The sequence below is a fragment of the Neltuma alba genome, unplaced genomic scaffold, assembly GCF_004799145.2.
Source record: "Neltuma alba isolate B1F8T4 unplaced genomic scaffold, ASM479914v2 tig00002374_pilon, whole genome shotgun sequence".
Lineage (NCBI taxonomy): Eukaryota > Viridiplantae > Streptophyta > Magnoliopsida > Fabales > Fabaceae > Neltuma > Neltuma alba.
The window spans coordinates 895,851-908,801 of NW_021632837.1; the positions used below are offsets into that span (position 1 = coordinate 895,851).

A 12,951-nucleotide genomic window follows, 5' to 3' on the forward strand; every position below is an offset into this window, starting at 1 on the left:
TAGAGAAAAAGTGCAAAGCAAGAGCCCTGTTTGCATAGCCAAAGGTTCTTCCATGTTACTTGCGTCAGAAACGTATGTTTATTTTCATCCATAATAGGTTGGGTAAAATGGGTGGCTCTAATGCGTTACATTATATGAACTATCATTTTAAAGTGCCGAGGCATATTTAACAAAGTTCAATTCATTAATAGAAAGAAATTCACAAAGAAAGCTTAGAACACAAGAAAGTTCGTTTTCATCTTCGTTCTCGAGGCTCGGGACCTTCTGCTGTTTGCAAACGACTGCAGCACCACAAAATAAGCCCAGATCTTATTTCTTGCCCCTTGAATAGCCACCCTTCTTAGGCCTTGATGTTCCATATTTGCCGGTGGCATTACTTCCAACTCCGGAATCAAATAGGGGACCAGGAGGAGATTGTGTTGGCAGATGATGCCCATGAACCATAGCAGGGAACCCAGCAGCAGGGATTCTGTCATACGACAATACCATCCATAAATGACGATCAATTAAGATGAAATTTATGTTCGACATAAAAATAATGGCCACAGAATAAAAGCTCCAGGATCAAAAAATCAAATGCCCCACAACATAGTGAACTAAGGTTTGTATCCTCGTGCCTATATTTACAAGTGCTCTTCGATGCTACCAAAAATAATTCCACCCTAACTAAAATTTAAAATATTAAAAAAAAAAAAAACCTAAACATGCATGCTAGTATGCCATTTTGTACACCATTCAGATCTATTTTGAAACAATAACCAAAACGTTACAATCAAAACACCGTGAACGTACCAGACTGCCTAATTGGCTATTATGAAGGATAAAAAAAGATAAATTATCTATTCGCCAGATTAAGAAAAAGGTGACATATTTTCCTCGTAGTGTCACAGCACAAACCTCAATAAACCGGGTACTAAGATCTATAAGGCGCACACTGCATTTCAATTCTATAATATGCTATCAAGCATACATACTTAACAAACTTCAACAATCGAAATAAAGTAATAATCTTAGCTACAGCCCAATCACAAGCCATCCACTGTTGAAACCAAATCAATCAAGCAAAGTTGCTTTTGCATAAGTTTAAAGCAGTCGGTGATCTCTCCGGCTGTTAAAATATAAAGCTTCATGCAAAACAACAAGAATTAATGAATGATATTTCATGCATAAGCCTTACCCAAAACGAGCACAGCAGACTCCAGCTTGGACACAGAAGCACCAAATGCAGTGTTGGATTGTAAATAAAGACGTAAGGCGTGGTTCTCCGCACAACAGCACTGCAGTAAATACCCCAGCTTTCTGCATTCCCCCTCAAGATACCTGGATTTCATCTCGAGATTTTTCACATACAACTTTTTCCTTTCCCTGGATCTTACTGCAGCTTCCCTATTTCTCATCTTCCTGAAAGTCAGATGGAAAACACAGCCCTTAGAAGTTTAAAGATGCCAGATCAAAACAGGCCCCGCGCACATTCTGTTTACAACGATATATTTATATAGGATAAGTAAAGAAAACCAAACAGAAAAGAAGATGTTCTATCAGTAAATTTAACATCAAACAACTGTTCGATGTTAAATTCTTATATCCTAAATCCTTGTCTCGACTTCTGCACCAAAAATTAAGCGTAATTGAATTAACTTTTCACACATTACGATGAAACAGATAGCCAGTCCAGGTCGAAAAAAATTATTCAACAAAAGTGAGTAGGTTGAGGGAAAACACAAATTGCAGCTAGTAAGTCAAATTTATAAAGGACATTAATCCGGGCACCAGCATATGGAAGTGCACGTGTTGGGTGAAAATGTAACATGCACAACCTTCTATTTTTTGGGATAAGGCGCACAAGCCGTTTTCGTGTCAAAGATGGAAAAAGAAAGTAACACTTTATTGCTCGGAAGTTCGTCGATGGAAAAGAGACAATGATAGAAAAGAATCTCTCTCTCTCTCTCTGTTTTTTTTTTTTTAAATATTACTCGCAATTAGAATGTGATTGTAACAAGATTTTAAGCCAATTGTAACTCGTTAAAAAAAAAAGGGGTTACGATGTTCCGGGATTACTATTCAAATCCTTCTATTACCATTCCGTTCCATCGTTAAAAAAATAAAAACCAGAAAGGAACCTTCCCTTCCATTTCGTACCATGCGTCGAGACACGCCCAACACCTATGCAACGGCAAAATATGTAGCGCTATCCTTATGTACCAATGAGTCGATCTTAACATGAAAACAAATTCAAATGGTACCTTGTACGCTTTTTGAAAACAGGGTCTTCTGCGGCAGGCACGCTGTTTTTGTCCGGGTCCAAAGGAGAATCAACGGCGGGTTCACCGGAGGGTTTAGGATCTTGCTGGACCTGACCGACAGGTATGTCGGCCAAAAACTTATCGCAAAACTCTTTAGCACTAAAATCGGAGGGGGATTCCGAAACGGGGTTGTCGTTGTCATCCATCAACAGGTTCTGAATCTCGAGCATGTAATCAGGGGAGGGATCAGAAAAAGGCCCATCGGCAACAACTGGGAAGAGCGAGCTCTCATTAGAGATGTGACCCCAATCAACTGGGTCGATTAAGTCATCGTCCGCAACTGCAAGATCATCCATGAAGAACTAATTTTACGGAGGAGCTGAAATCTTATCAGGGCATAACATGCGAGTGAAGTAATCTGGCAATTAAATAAAGCGGCTACGGGGCCGTGTCTTCGTGGGTAAGGAAGTGAAATTCGACCGCGTGGATCTGGATGCCTCACCCCCCATCCAATGAAATGCAGCCAGATCATGCGACATGGCAATTGGTCAGGCGTCATATTTTACTATAATTACAAATAAATGATAATTATAAAACCATTTTCTGTTTCAAATAAAATAATTCAATTTTTTTTTACTGAAAACATGAATTTCTGCATTAATATACTCTTCCAATCCCAAATATAAAACCCATATACTAGTATATATAAAAATTTTATATTTAGGATTGGACGAGTAAAAAGTAATAACAGGTAAAGCATCAAAGAAGGTATGAAATAGGCCACGGAGTATGGACATCATGCGCAATGATTTTATCATGAGATGGTTTTACGAGAGAGAAAATTAAAGAAAAATAATTGTTGAATTTTAAAAGTTCTAAATAGTCATTTGAATAAATAAAATCTCAGTTTGGGTACTGGTGACTAAATTGAGATTTGCAACTTCTCTTTTACTTTTTTAAAAAAGCACCCTCACCAGTCACCTATCGATGGCAACCATCAGAGTTTAGATGGATCGTCGTCACAGGAGTTCCGACAGTAAGCTAACGACCAGTCGCTAAGGCTTTGATGGCCAGCAACTAACTTTTTTTTGGTTATTTTTACAACTTCGGTAATGCGGTTAACAAGTTCGGTATGGTAGTTAACAACAGGTTTTTTTTAGGAAATTCAAAAGGTGGCATTTTTACAACCTCAGTAATATAATTAACAAATTTTTAAATGCTATTAACAAGTTCGGTATAATAATTAACAACAAGTTTTCAAAAAAAATTCAAAAAGTGGCATCTTTACAACTTCAGTAATACAGTTAATAAGTTTTGTAACACTTTTAGCAAATTCAACATAACAGTTAACAACAAATCTTTTAAGAAATTCAAAAAATAACATTTTTACAACTTTAGTAATACAGTTAACAAATTATGTAACTATATTAACAATTCTCATAATGTCATTAACGAAATTTCCCTATGAAAGCTAATGTTTTTAATGTTAGCTTTTGTACATCAAAAATTTTTTATTTATTAAACATTTACTATAGTTATGAGAGTTATTAATATCATTACATAATTTGCTATTAGAGTTGTTAATAAAATTATAAAAATTATTAATACCACTACATGACTTATTAATCAGGTTACTAAAGTTGTAAAAATTTCTTTTTTTTTAATTTTTCAAAAAAATATTATTAACTACTATATCAAACCCGTTAATAACATTACAAAATTTGTTAATTACATTATTGAAGTTATAAAAATGCCATTTTTTAAAAAACTATTATTAACTGTTATACTGAACATATTAATAATATTAAAAAACTTATTAATTGGGTTATTGAAATTGTAAAAATTTTCAAAAAAATAATTACTAACTACTAAAACTCCGATGACAGTAGCTCGTCTAAACTCTAGTGGCCGCCACCAACATTAAAGTTTTGGCAATCGATCTGCCGATGGTGCTTAGTATTGTTTTCAAATTGAAAATAAAAATGAAAGGCAGTATGGTTTCGATAGATTTACAAATCCCAATTTAACTACCTATATCCAAACTTGGATTTTACTTAGTCGTGATCACTTGGGGATTTTGAAGTTCAGAATCATTTTTCTGTCATTTTTCCTTTGTGAGATGACAAAATACCGGCATCAAGGCTGGCTGAGAAACCAATTGCGCAGTATGAATATCAAAACATCCAATTATAAGTAAATAAAATAATTCATTTAGCTATTCAACATAATACCATAATATGAAATGTTGAAATTAATTGAGGCAATTGCCAGCCAAAAGAAGAAAAAATCTCCATAACATTGCTTTGCAAGCATAAATGATGACATGGTTCACACTCCAACATGCTCTCTGCACTATTTTTATCACACGGAAGGGAAAAGTCTAAGCGTATAAATTCATGGGATATGAGATAAGTTTGGAATGAAAGACTTGTTCCGATTTACGCGAGTGTACTTACAAATCCTTATATGGGTAGCTCCAAACAAACATTATGTTTCAATAAATGGCGCATCATAAGCGACAAGGACTTGGTGTGAAACGAAAAAAGTTTCAGTACCAACTTCGAAGAAACGGACAAAACCGGGTCCTGCTTTAAACGGAAAAAGCTAGACTCACATAAAATATGTGCAAAACAAAGCTGCAACAAGCATGGTTTCAATCACCTGGGGAGGCTATTTTGTGGAAAGTTGCGTAATGGTTTCTTCCTCAGCAGCTCTGTTTCCCTAAAGGAAACAATATATGTGCGTTAATTCATAACTCTTGTTCAGGTGAGTCGGGTGAACAATAAAAGGCGGATGATCCGGGATTACCTTTTCAAATCTTGGTCGGCCTCCTGCCTAGTCAACACACTTGAGGAATTACGTCCCTTGGTTTTCACTTCTCGCTCACTGAAAACCGTAACAGTACAAGTTAACTAACAAAAGTCAGAAAACGGGGCGCGTGAATGCGCCTAGGGTTGAAACTTGCTGGTTGAAAGTCATAATTTCATAAGCTTACTCATCACAATCTTCATCAACAAATACAGGGATAGAAGCACTTGCAGTTACCCCTCCAGTTCTGATCCCAGGTCGCTGGGGAATCTGAATATACAATAACTTTAGATGCTGGATTATATAAAACAAACCCTTAGAGAAGTGTACTATGATTGGAAGATGCCTGGTATGTCGTCCACTTGTCAGGGATTGCATAATTTTCTTTATTCCTTTCAGCTCGAGCTCCCAGAGTGTGCAAAGAATGCCTCTCTCTCTTTGACGCTTCTGGCTGTTGAGGACAGTTGTCATCAGTGGCAGTTGAATCCTTATAAATAGTAAGTGCAACTGCTCCAGTCCTACAAAATGGTGAAAAAACAAGTGACATGAAAATATATTAGTAACGGGAAATAAGATCATGTATTGAGATATTCCGCGTCCGAGTACCCGAACCGCTAGTATAATATGCATTGGTCAAAAAATGGAGGAATATGCATTATGACTTCTGAGTGTCAAATTTCCATAGACTCAAACCTATTCATTTTTCTCAATGCCCACAGGCTGTGTGCTGCAGACTTATTTTTCCCAACAGAATAGAGCCAAAGAAAGAACGTTATCCTTACTGTTCTGGCTTTAAATTCTTCGTAGAGAGCTCGCTTAAGGGAGGCCGAACACCTGCAAACATTGCCAAAACTTGTAGAATTCATAGATTCTGAGCCAGAGTAACATCGAGCAAGAGGACTCACGATTTTCTCCGTTGGCAAGCACAGTTCCAAAGCTACGCAGAGGCAACTGTTTTTCCGTTGAATCCTCCTAAGTAGGAGAAGAATATGAGATTAACAGATAAAGGATGGACCAATTACATCAAAATAAGCTTTCAACCAGAAATTACGTACCTCTGTCACTTTTGATCTTCTCATTGAGCGTGCAAGAAATTTTCTGTAAGCATCCTTCAATTTAGCCATTGGCTGCGCATTCCTGTAAAATGCACCTAATGAGGTATCTCTATGACTTTTCCCCTAAAAAAACTGTTAAACCGGATATCCTTGAGACATTCCCATGTGGCATTCGCTTGTCTTATCTCCATTAATCTCTATACTCCTCAGACTCGCTTGCCCATGACGAAGAAACAGATGAGATCTTGAATGTACCCCCTCAAGGAACAGAGATGAGATCTTGAATGTACGCGGTTCAAGTTTTTTCTTCTTTTTCTTTCTCCTCGATTTGGCCCCTCAATTTGCAACAAAACCATTAATAACTTTGAATTCTCTAAATTTAGTTTAGACATTAATATTTTATTATATATATTATTTTCATTTTATTCATTATTTTTAAAAAAGGTAAATACATAACTGTTTTTAGCAAAAAAATCTTTTTTAGATAAAAAAATTCATATACTGAAAACACTTTTTCATTCACAGAGTGATCCTGCTATCATGAAAGAACCACAAGACCGGTTTGCCAGAAAGTAGAGACACCTCCCAAAGGACTTCTACCGCCTCTGAATCTATAACTTACAAAGGCTCCGAACTTTATTGTTCCTTTTTCGAAATGCTATTTGTTTCATATACTGCTTTGTGGAGTTGCATCTGAGCTTTTATGCATAGGTCTAACGGATGTCGATCGAGAAGAGAAAATAAAAGAGAAATGAGAGAGAAAAGCAAACAAAGAACTGAAAAAAATTACATGTCAGACAAGAGCATATAGATTTGGCGATGCCACTGTCAAGAATTCGAAGGATGAAATTTTTTTTTTTGGGGGGGGGGGGGATAAAAAACTCGAAGAGATCAAAATGCTAGTGAAGCTTTTTGTTGATGGATTTGTTTATTTTTTTCAACAGATGTTGGTCTGCAGCATGTTCTAATATTATAGCTTGCAAAAAATTTTACGTCGTACGTGTGAGAGAGAGAGACGTATTTACACATCTGCACAACAGTGATTTAGCCTTGAGTGAAAACAGACCACCATTGACCATACTCCATACACGCAACATAACCAATTAACCATTGAAACACAAACTCCAAAAGCAAGGGCAACGAAGAAAAAATTTGCGAGATATGCACACACTAAATGTTCGCGCTAGAAACTCTCTCCACAATGAAGACATCAGACTTTTGAGTTTCAAATTCGTATAAATCACAGGGACATAAGCTTGAACAATTAAAAGGCACAATAACAACCTTCAGAGGTCAGAACAAAATCAGGGTACCATACCTTGATATGCCAAGATCGAATATCTCGTTTGCAGCTCTTATCTTATTCTTAGATTCCATGTAGAGCGCATATGATATGTAGAATGTGGAATGCGTTCGTCCTATTCCGTTTGCATCCAGAAAACTATATATGACATCCGCATCTATGCAATTATCTGCCTGCATATTTAATATTTGTTCAGACGCTAATATCTATAGAAATTAGGTTAAAAAAGTGAAGCAGGATGAGCAAAACTAACATATTCCAGCCACACTTTCAAGTAGCGGAGATCATCCTTATAGCGGTCTGAATGCCAGAAAGTTCGAACGCACTGTTCATATATCACAACCAGTCCGGAGCAGTCTCCACCGGGGGGAAATGACTCCTGAACCCACTTGATACACCTTTGGAAGCAGCAAAACAATTAATATGATCAGCGTTAGCAGGATGCAGAGGGTGCTATTTCTGGAATTTCAAATTTCTTAATCGCAAGAAAGGATGCACTTCTGCAAGAAAGCAGTTGCAGTCGGTCTTTAAAGAAAAGTTGATAACAGAAACGAAGTAATACGATACTCACTCAATCCACGGCAGGAGAGGATCGTCTCCTTTGTATTCATCAATGGCTTCAATTAACCTCCTAAAGCATCAATGCGATCAAAAGGAAGACGATTTTCTTCCAAAAGAAAAAAATGAAATCAATGATAAACTAGGGTATAAAAGGTAAAGCAAGAAGACCTTCGGTTGTCAAGGAGAGATTTCTTTAGTCGATTGTCATTGTGGGTGTTGAGAGCAGTGTTCAAGAGATTGATATTCCGGCCCCTTTTTAATGGCCTTACGTTTTCTTTGAACATTTCCCACTCGTCGCCAGTCCTTTTATTCGACATAAGATACTCGGTCTCTGGATCCATCCTCTCAATCTCATCATCCGCCATCATCGTCGCTGCCTAAGTGACTAAGCTTCCTTCTGTTTACCTTGTTAATTTTGAATCTGAGATATATAGGCAAAGCCGGAAATATGAAAGGGTTGAGATTTGAGACCTGGGATTCTTTTCTTTTCGAGACTCTGGTTCAAATTTTGAACTCTAATCCATTGGCGCGCTTACGCCGGGGGAATGCAGTGTGCGGATCACCTCGGGTGCGGCTCCTCAATTGCGTGTCAACTGTTAAATTGTCCTCCGTTGGATTGATCTGAAGGTTTGTAACCTCAGACATTTTAATGTCTCCAGGCTCCCTCTTTAATTCAAAATTAAAAAAGAATAAATGAGTATAATAAAGAAACAACTTTTTTAACCAAAGAAAATTGGAATCCGAGTTTATTTTTGCAAAATTTCGATCAAGTTTCAGAGCAGTCAATTAGTATGCTTAGGAGCATAGGTGTATTTTTCTAGGTTTCTTTTTTTTAATAGAAAACTGAAACTTCATTAAAACTAAGGGGGTGTTTGGCTTTTTTGCCAAATCATGGTTTGGCAAAAAATTTGCCAAACACCCCCATTTTTTTTAAAACCAAGGTTTTGGGCAAAACCAAGGTTTTGTCCAACAAAACCTTAGTTTCATAGAAGCAGGCGGAGGGACAATTCAGCACGGAGGGAACAAGCACGTGGGGGGGTCATTCAGCACGCTGGGGGGTACACTATTCAGCTCAGGGGTACAATTATTTGGCAAAATAAATCATTTTTTAAAAACATATTTATTTATTTTATTAATATATATACACACTAATTTCTTATTATATATATTATTTATGCCATATTTATTATGTTGTCAAAATATATATTATTAATAAATTTATTACTTCAAATAAACATATATTATGAAATATATATTATATGTAATTATCATTTAAACTTATGTCCTTTTTAGTATTTCTACATATCAAAAAGCACTTCTGACAATAATTATCCAAACACTCTCACTTTATCAGAATCACTTTTCTAGAAAATCTATTCTTTCAAAATCTATTCTCTCCAGAATCTATTCTCCAGAAGCTATTCTGCAAACCATGGTTTTGCCTCATCCAAACACCCCCTAAAACACAAAAGAGTACAAGCAAGGGGTAAAAGCCTATCCCCATCAACATCTGCCTCCTGATCGAGGGGTGGAGGTTGATCAAAGAGTAAGTAATTTTCATCTATCTTGTGAACCAACTTAACTAACCTATTCGCAACAGTTATCTCATCTCTGTAAATATGGGTAAGGTTAACTTGCCACTTTCTATGAATGATAAATCTAGCCTCTTCCACCACATCCTTAAAAAAGTGGTCAGTATCATACTCTCTCTCTTAGGCACAGATTAATCGCTTCAATACAGTCAAAGATTAAAATGATTTTTCTAAACCCCTTGGCCCAGCACAAATTCAGGCTGCGTATGAATCCAATCAGTTCTATGATTATCGGTGAAATCACAATGAGTTTACAACTGAAACCACAACCCATATTTTTCTGGGTTTTAAACTTAAAAACCCATAGGAATCTAGCGAGACTTTGCTTCGTTGGACTATGCATTTGTAAATCAAGCTTGGGTTTTCAAATGAAAAAGAAAATATCAATCATAATATAAAACTCTTCTTACACATAAAAGGCAGGTTTCTATATAGGTATTGGAAATGGAAGCTGAGAAGTGGAATTGGGGTGGGAACTGAAAATCTGTGTTGTTTGGTATGTGGGAACCCAATTCTATGCGAAACCCGATTTCATAAAAAAATAATAGAAGTGGGTTCCATACCTATACCCTTCCAATTTATTGGAATTAAAAATGGGACTATTCTACCCCTCACCCTCTCCCTAAAACAATTTGACGAGAATGATAATAAGGACGCTAGGTGATGAACGAGGGTGAGGATGAAAGACAACGGCGAGAATGATAGTGGATGGCTACTTGTATTCTCCTTTATCTTTCAATTTGTGATTATTTTCTTTATCAAAGAGAAGGGTCAGAATGATAGATTTCATGGATGCTGAAGAGCAACTAAGGTCATCAATTTTATTTCTTCTTGTCTTGCATGATAATTTTCTTCTTTTTTCCCATCAATTTTCTGCTCGTTGTTGCCTTCTTTGTTGTGCCTCTCTTCGTCTACATCATGTTTGCTTCTTGATTTACCGTTTACTTATATGCACTCTTCACATTCTCTAGTCCTCACATGATTGTTGTCCTTCATCTTTGATGGCGGACAAATCTTGGGTTCATAGTCTTCCAGTCGATGACAGCGCTCTAGAAGTGAAGGTCGAGGAAGAAGAATGAAGGAGAAGGTTAAAGTTGTGAAGTTTAGATTACATTTGACTATGTTATTCTGTTAAAGATATGCATTTTGTGATTGATACTGTTATAGTCTTCCATATTTCTGACGACAGTGGTGGTTACATGGTGGTGGGGGAAAGAACTGTTGGCCGTGGATGAGATAGATGTGGTAGAGGCTTTTTTTTTGTTGCTTGAAGGGTAATTTGGTATTTTCATACTGTATATAAGTATGTCAATTAGAAATTATATCTAATGAACCTTCAACCTACCAAACGAGAAATTCTTGCATGCTCCCAGTGCACCACATCATTTATGCTCTGTCTAATTAGAACACACCAAATCACAGTCAGTTTAATCCCACTTGGAAGCATTTAAATCTTACCTAGCATTTTCTAAAATTATAAAACATTAAATCAAAACATAACAAAATCATGCTGGGGTCCCAGCATCTGATTCTCTCCCCCTTTCCTCTGCTAGTCGGCTCCAAGCCTCCATGATCCCATGGCCCCCTCGCTCCTGCCCCATATTATATCTCTCTTCCTTCACTACCAAAGCCTAATCACAGTTTCAGCTACTAATAATAGAGTGAGAGGCTATTAAAGTCATAGTTCAATCACTGCAAACAATAAATAAGTACAAAAATAGCAGAGGCTTCAAGCACTAGTTTGTGGGTGTTTCATAGTTTTTGAGAATCAAGTTCCTTATTTTTGTTAAATCCAGCGTATCATCGCACACGACGACTGTGTGTTGCCACTGCAGTTGCCGCCGCAATTGCCACAACCACAATGATTCCTAAGAAAAACCATCAAGAGATCTGCAAATACCTCTTCAAAGAGGGAGATTGATGTGCCGAATCTACAGGTGAGATGCAGAGCTTCAAGTCGAAGGAGAATATCTGTCAGACTCAGACCTTTCGCTTGGAATCACCATCACTCGTGTCTCACCAACGATGAAATCGAGATCCTTAGAACTTACCGCAATCTCCCTTCTGAGATCGATGAAGGATGCTTTTCATGCAAAGTGAAAATGGTGAAGGGAGAGAGTGGGGCGGGGGGGAGCCTCGGAGGACAGGCGGGAGAATTAATTGAAAGGAGGGAAGAGTAACCCGAGAGAAAAGAAATGGTGGGACCCACTGTATAACTCATTATGTTTTACCATTTTAAAAAATGCCATGTAAAATCTAAATGCTTCCAGGTGGCATAAAAATGATGCGACTTGGTGTGTTCTGATAGGACAGAGCATAAATGATGTAGTGCACTTGGAGCATGCAAGAATTTTTACCTACCAAACATGTTTTAAAACTCACCTTCACTTTCATTTCCACATTCACTTTCTTCAAAAACCATTTTCCCATATCAAACGGGACATTATGAAAGTGTCTATATTTAGACATTATGCAAAAAAAAAAAAAAGTTCTTTTGATTGAATGTTTTTGAAAATACTAGCCAAAAACCACATCACTTTTCAAAAAACATCATAAGATATTATCACTTTTCCAACAAAACTTGTTCTTCTTAAAATTCTATTTTTTTAGTCACTTTTCTTCACAACATATTATTTAAAAGGTAATTTAAACACATAAAGGATAAAAACTCCAAAATAGAGTAGCCGTAGGAGCATTTGGTTGCATATCGCAACCGCACCCATAAGTTTTTATTTTCACAAAAAATATGATTGGTTGTCTTTTATTTGGTTATTTAATCGATCAATACCATTGTCATACTTTCCTCTTTATTTCATGGGATCTGAAAAATGACACAACTGTTAATCCAATGTAACAATCATTAGTTTTCCTGGTGGCACCCATAATATTGTTATGAACGTAGCAAAATATCCCTAACTTTAAAAAAAAAAAAAAGCTCTCTCTCTCTCAGCATCCGTGTTCATCTCGGTTTATTTTCTCAATTGCCATGGAAGACCACCATGGCACCATCTAAAGCTTCACTCAAAGCCGCACCAAGATTTAAAAAAAAAAAAAACCCACAATCAACATCAACAAACTAGAAAAATTCTAACTAGAATTATCATTCAACACTAATCACATTTTACAGATTAAAGCAAAAGATGGTTTGAGCTAAAAATTAGATCGGAGTTAAAGACTTAGAAATTAAGAACAGAAACTTAAAAGTAGTGAAATGGAGCTATGAGAGGCACTGGGTATCCAGAACAATCCAAACAGCTTAATAAAATTCATCTTGACCTTACCAAAACCATATGCATATGCAAGGGATCGAGCAACACAAATTTGCTCTAGAGTTTGAAGAAGGGTAACAGAGGAGGCGAAACCATTGCCTGAGCTTGGACGACCTGATT

At 36.7% G+C, this 12,951-nt stretch overlaps 3 protein-coding genes and 1 long non-coding RNA gene across 6 annotated transcripts in view; 2 read left to right on the forward strand and 2 right to left on the reverse strand.

Annotated features, from left to right (window-relative positions):
- The window catches only part of LOC114723736 (bZIP transcription factor 50), a 22,483-nt gene continuing 9,532 nt past the window's right edge, over positions 1 to 12,951 (reverse strand). Inside the window, exons 2-5 of one of the 2 annotated variants that reach the window (XM_028909972.1) lie at positions 8,286 to 8,293; positions 2,244 to 2,605; positions 1,178 to 1,401; positions 1 to 469 (exon numbers count right to left, since the gene is read on the reverse strand). In XM_028909972.1, coding sequence (XP_028765805.1) covers positions 213 to 469; positions 1,178 to 1,401; positions 2,244 to 2,599 — 837 coding nt within the window. In that variant the 5' untranslated portion in view covers positions 2,600 to 2,605; positions 8,286 to 8,293 and the 3' untranslated portion in view covers positions 1 to 212. Of the gene's footprint in view, positions 470 to 1,177; positions 1,402 to 2,243; positions 2,624 to 8,285; positions 8,294 to 12,951 lie in introns of those variants that run through there. The other variant, XM_028909977.1, reaches the window with a different exon arrangement.
- LOC114723684 (mitotic spindle checkpoint protein BUBR1) lies at positions 4,657 to 8,487 on the reverse strand. 2 transcript variants are annotated; one of them, XM_028909921.1, is made up of 12 exons: positions 8,442 to 8,456; positions 8,139 to 8,367; positions 7,981 to 8,040; positions 7,663 to 7,807; positions 7,425 to 7,582; positions 6,107 to 6,188; positions 5,957 to 6,023; positions 5,834 to 5,885; positions 5,398 to 5,569; positions 5,239 to 5,321; positions 5,052 to 5,129; positions 4,657 to 4,964 (listed from the first exon to the last, which is right to left on the reverse strand). In XM_028909921.1, the coding sequence occupies exons 2-12, from the start codon at positions 8,336 to 8,338 to the stop codon at positions 4,901 to 4,903; spliced, it is 1,161 nt and encodes a 386-aa protein (XP_028765754.1). In that variant the 5' UTR covers positions 8,339 to 8,367; positions 8,442 to 8,456; the 3' UTR covers positions 4,657 to 4,900. The 2 variants fall into 2 exon arrangements, with proteins under 2 accessions (XP_028765754.1, XP_028765747.1); XM_028909914.1 differs by having other exon boundaries at positions 8,139 to 8,487.
- LOC114723752 (uncharacterized) overlaps positions 5,459 to 12,951 on the forward strand; it is a 24,220-nt gene continuing 16,727 nt past the window's right edge. Inside the window, exons 1-2 of the long non-coding RNA XR_003738262.1 lie at positions 5,459 to 5,530; positions 9,762 to 9,766. This is a non-coding gene — a long non-coding RNA (uncharacterized LOC114723752). The remainder of the gene's footprint in view (positions 5,531 to 9,761; positions 9,767 to 12,951) is intronic.
- LOC114723719 (uncharacterized) overlaps positions 10,302 to 12,951 on the forward strand; it is a 10,752-nt gene continuing 8,102 nt past the window's right edge. Inside the window, exon 1 of the mRNA XM_028909955.1 lies at positions 10,302 to 10,373. The gene's annotated coding sequence lies outside the window, so the exon portion shown is untranslated. The remainder of the gene's footprint in view (positions 10,374 to 12,951) is intronic.

What these genes read in the sequence shown, in the direction of transcription:
- LOC114723684 (XM_028909914.1), bottom strand. Translation starts at nt 8,338, where the DNA reads ATGATGGCGGATGATGAGATTGAGAGGATGGATCCAGAGACCGAGTAT. An exon ending in TCTCTCCTTGACAACCGAAG is followed by an intron (nt 8,041 to 8,138) that starts GTCTTCTTGCTT and finishes TTGATGCTTTAG; the next exon opens with GAGGTTAATTGAAGCCATTG. An exon ending in ACAAGTGGACGACATACCAG is followed by an intron (nt 5,322 to 5,397) that starts GCATCTTCCAAT and finishes TTGTATATTCAG; the next exon opens with ATTCCCCAGCGACCTGGGAT.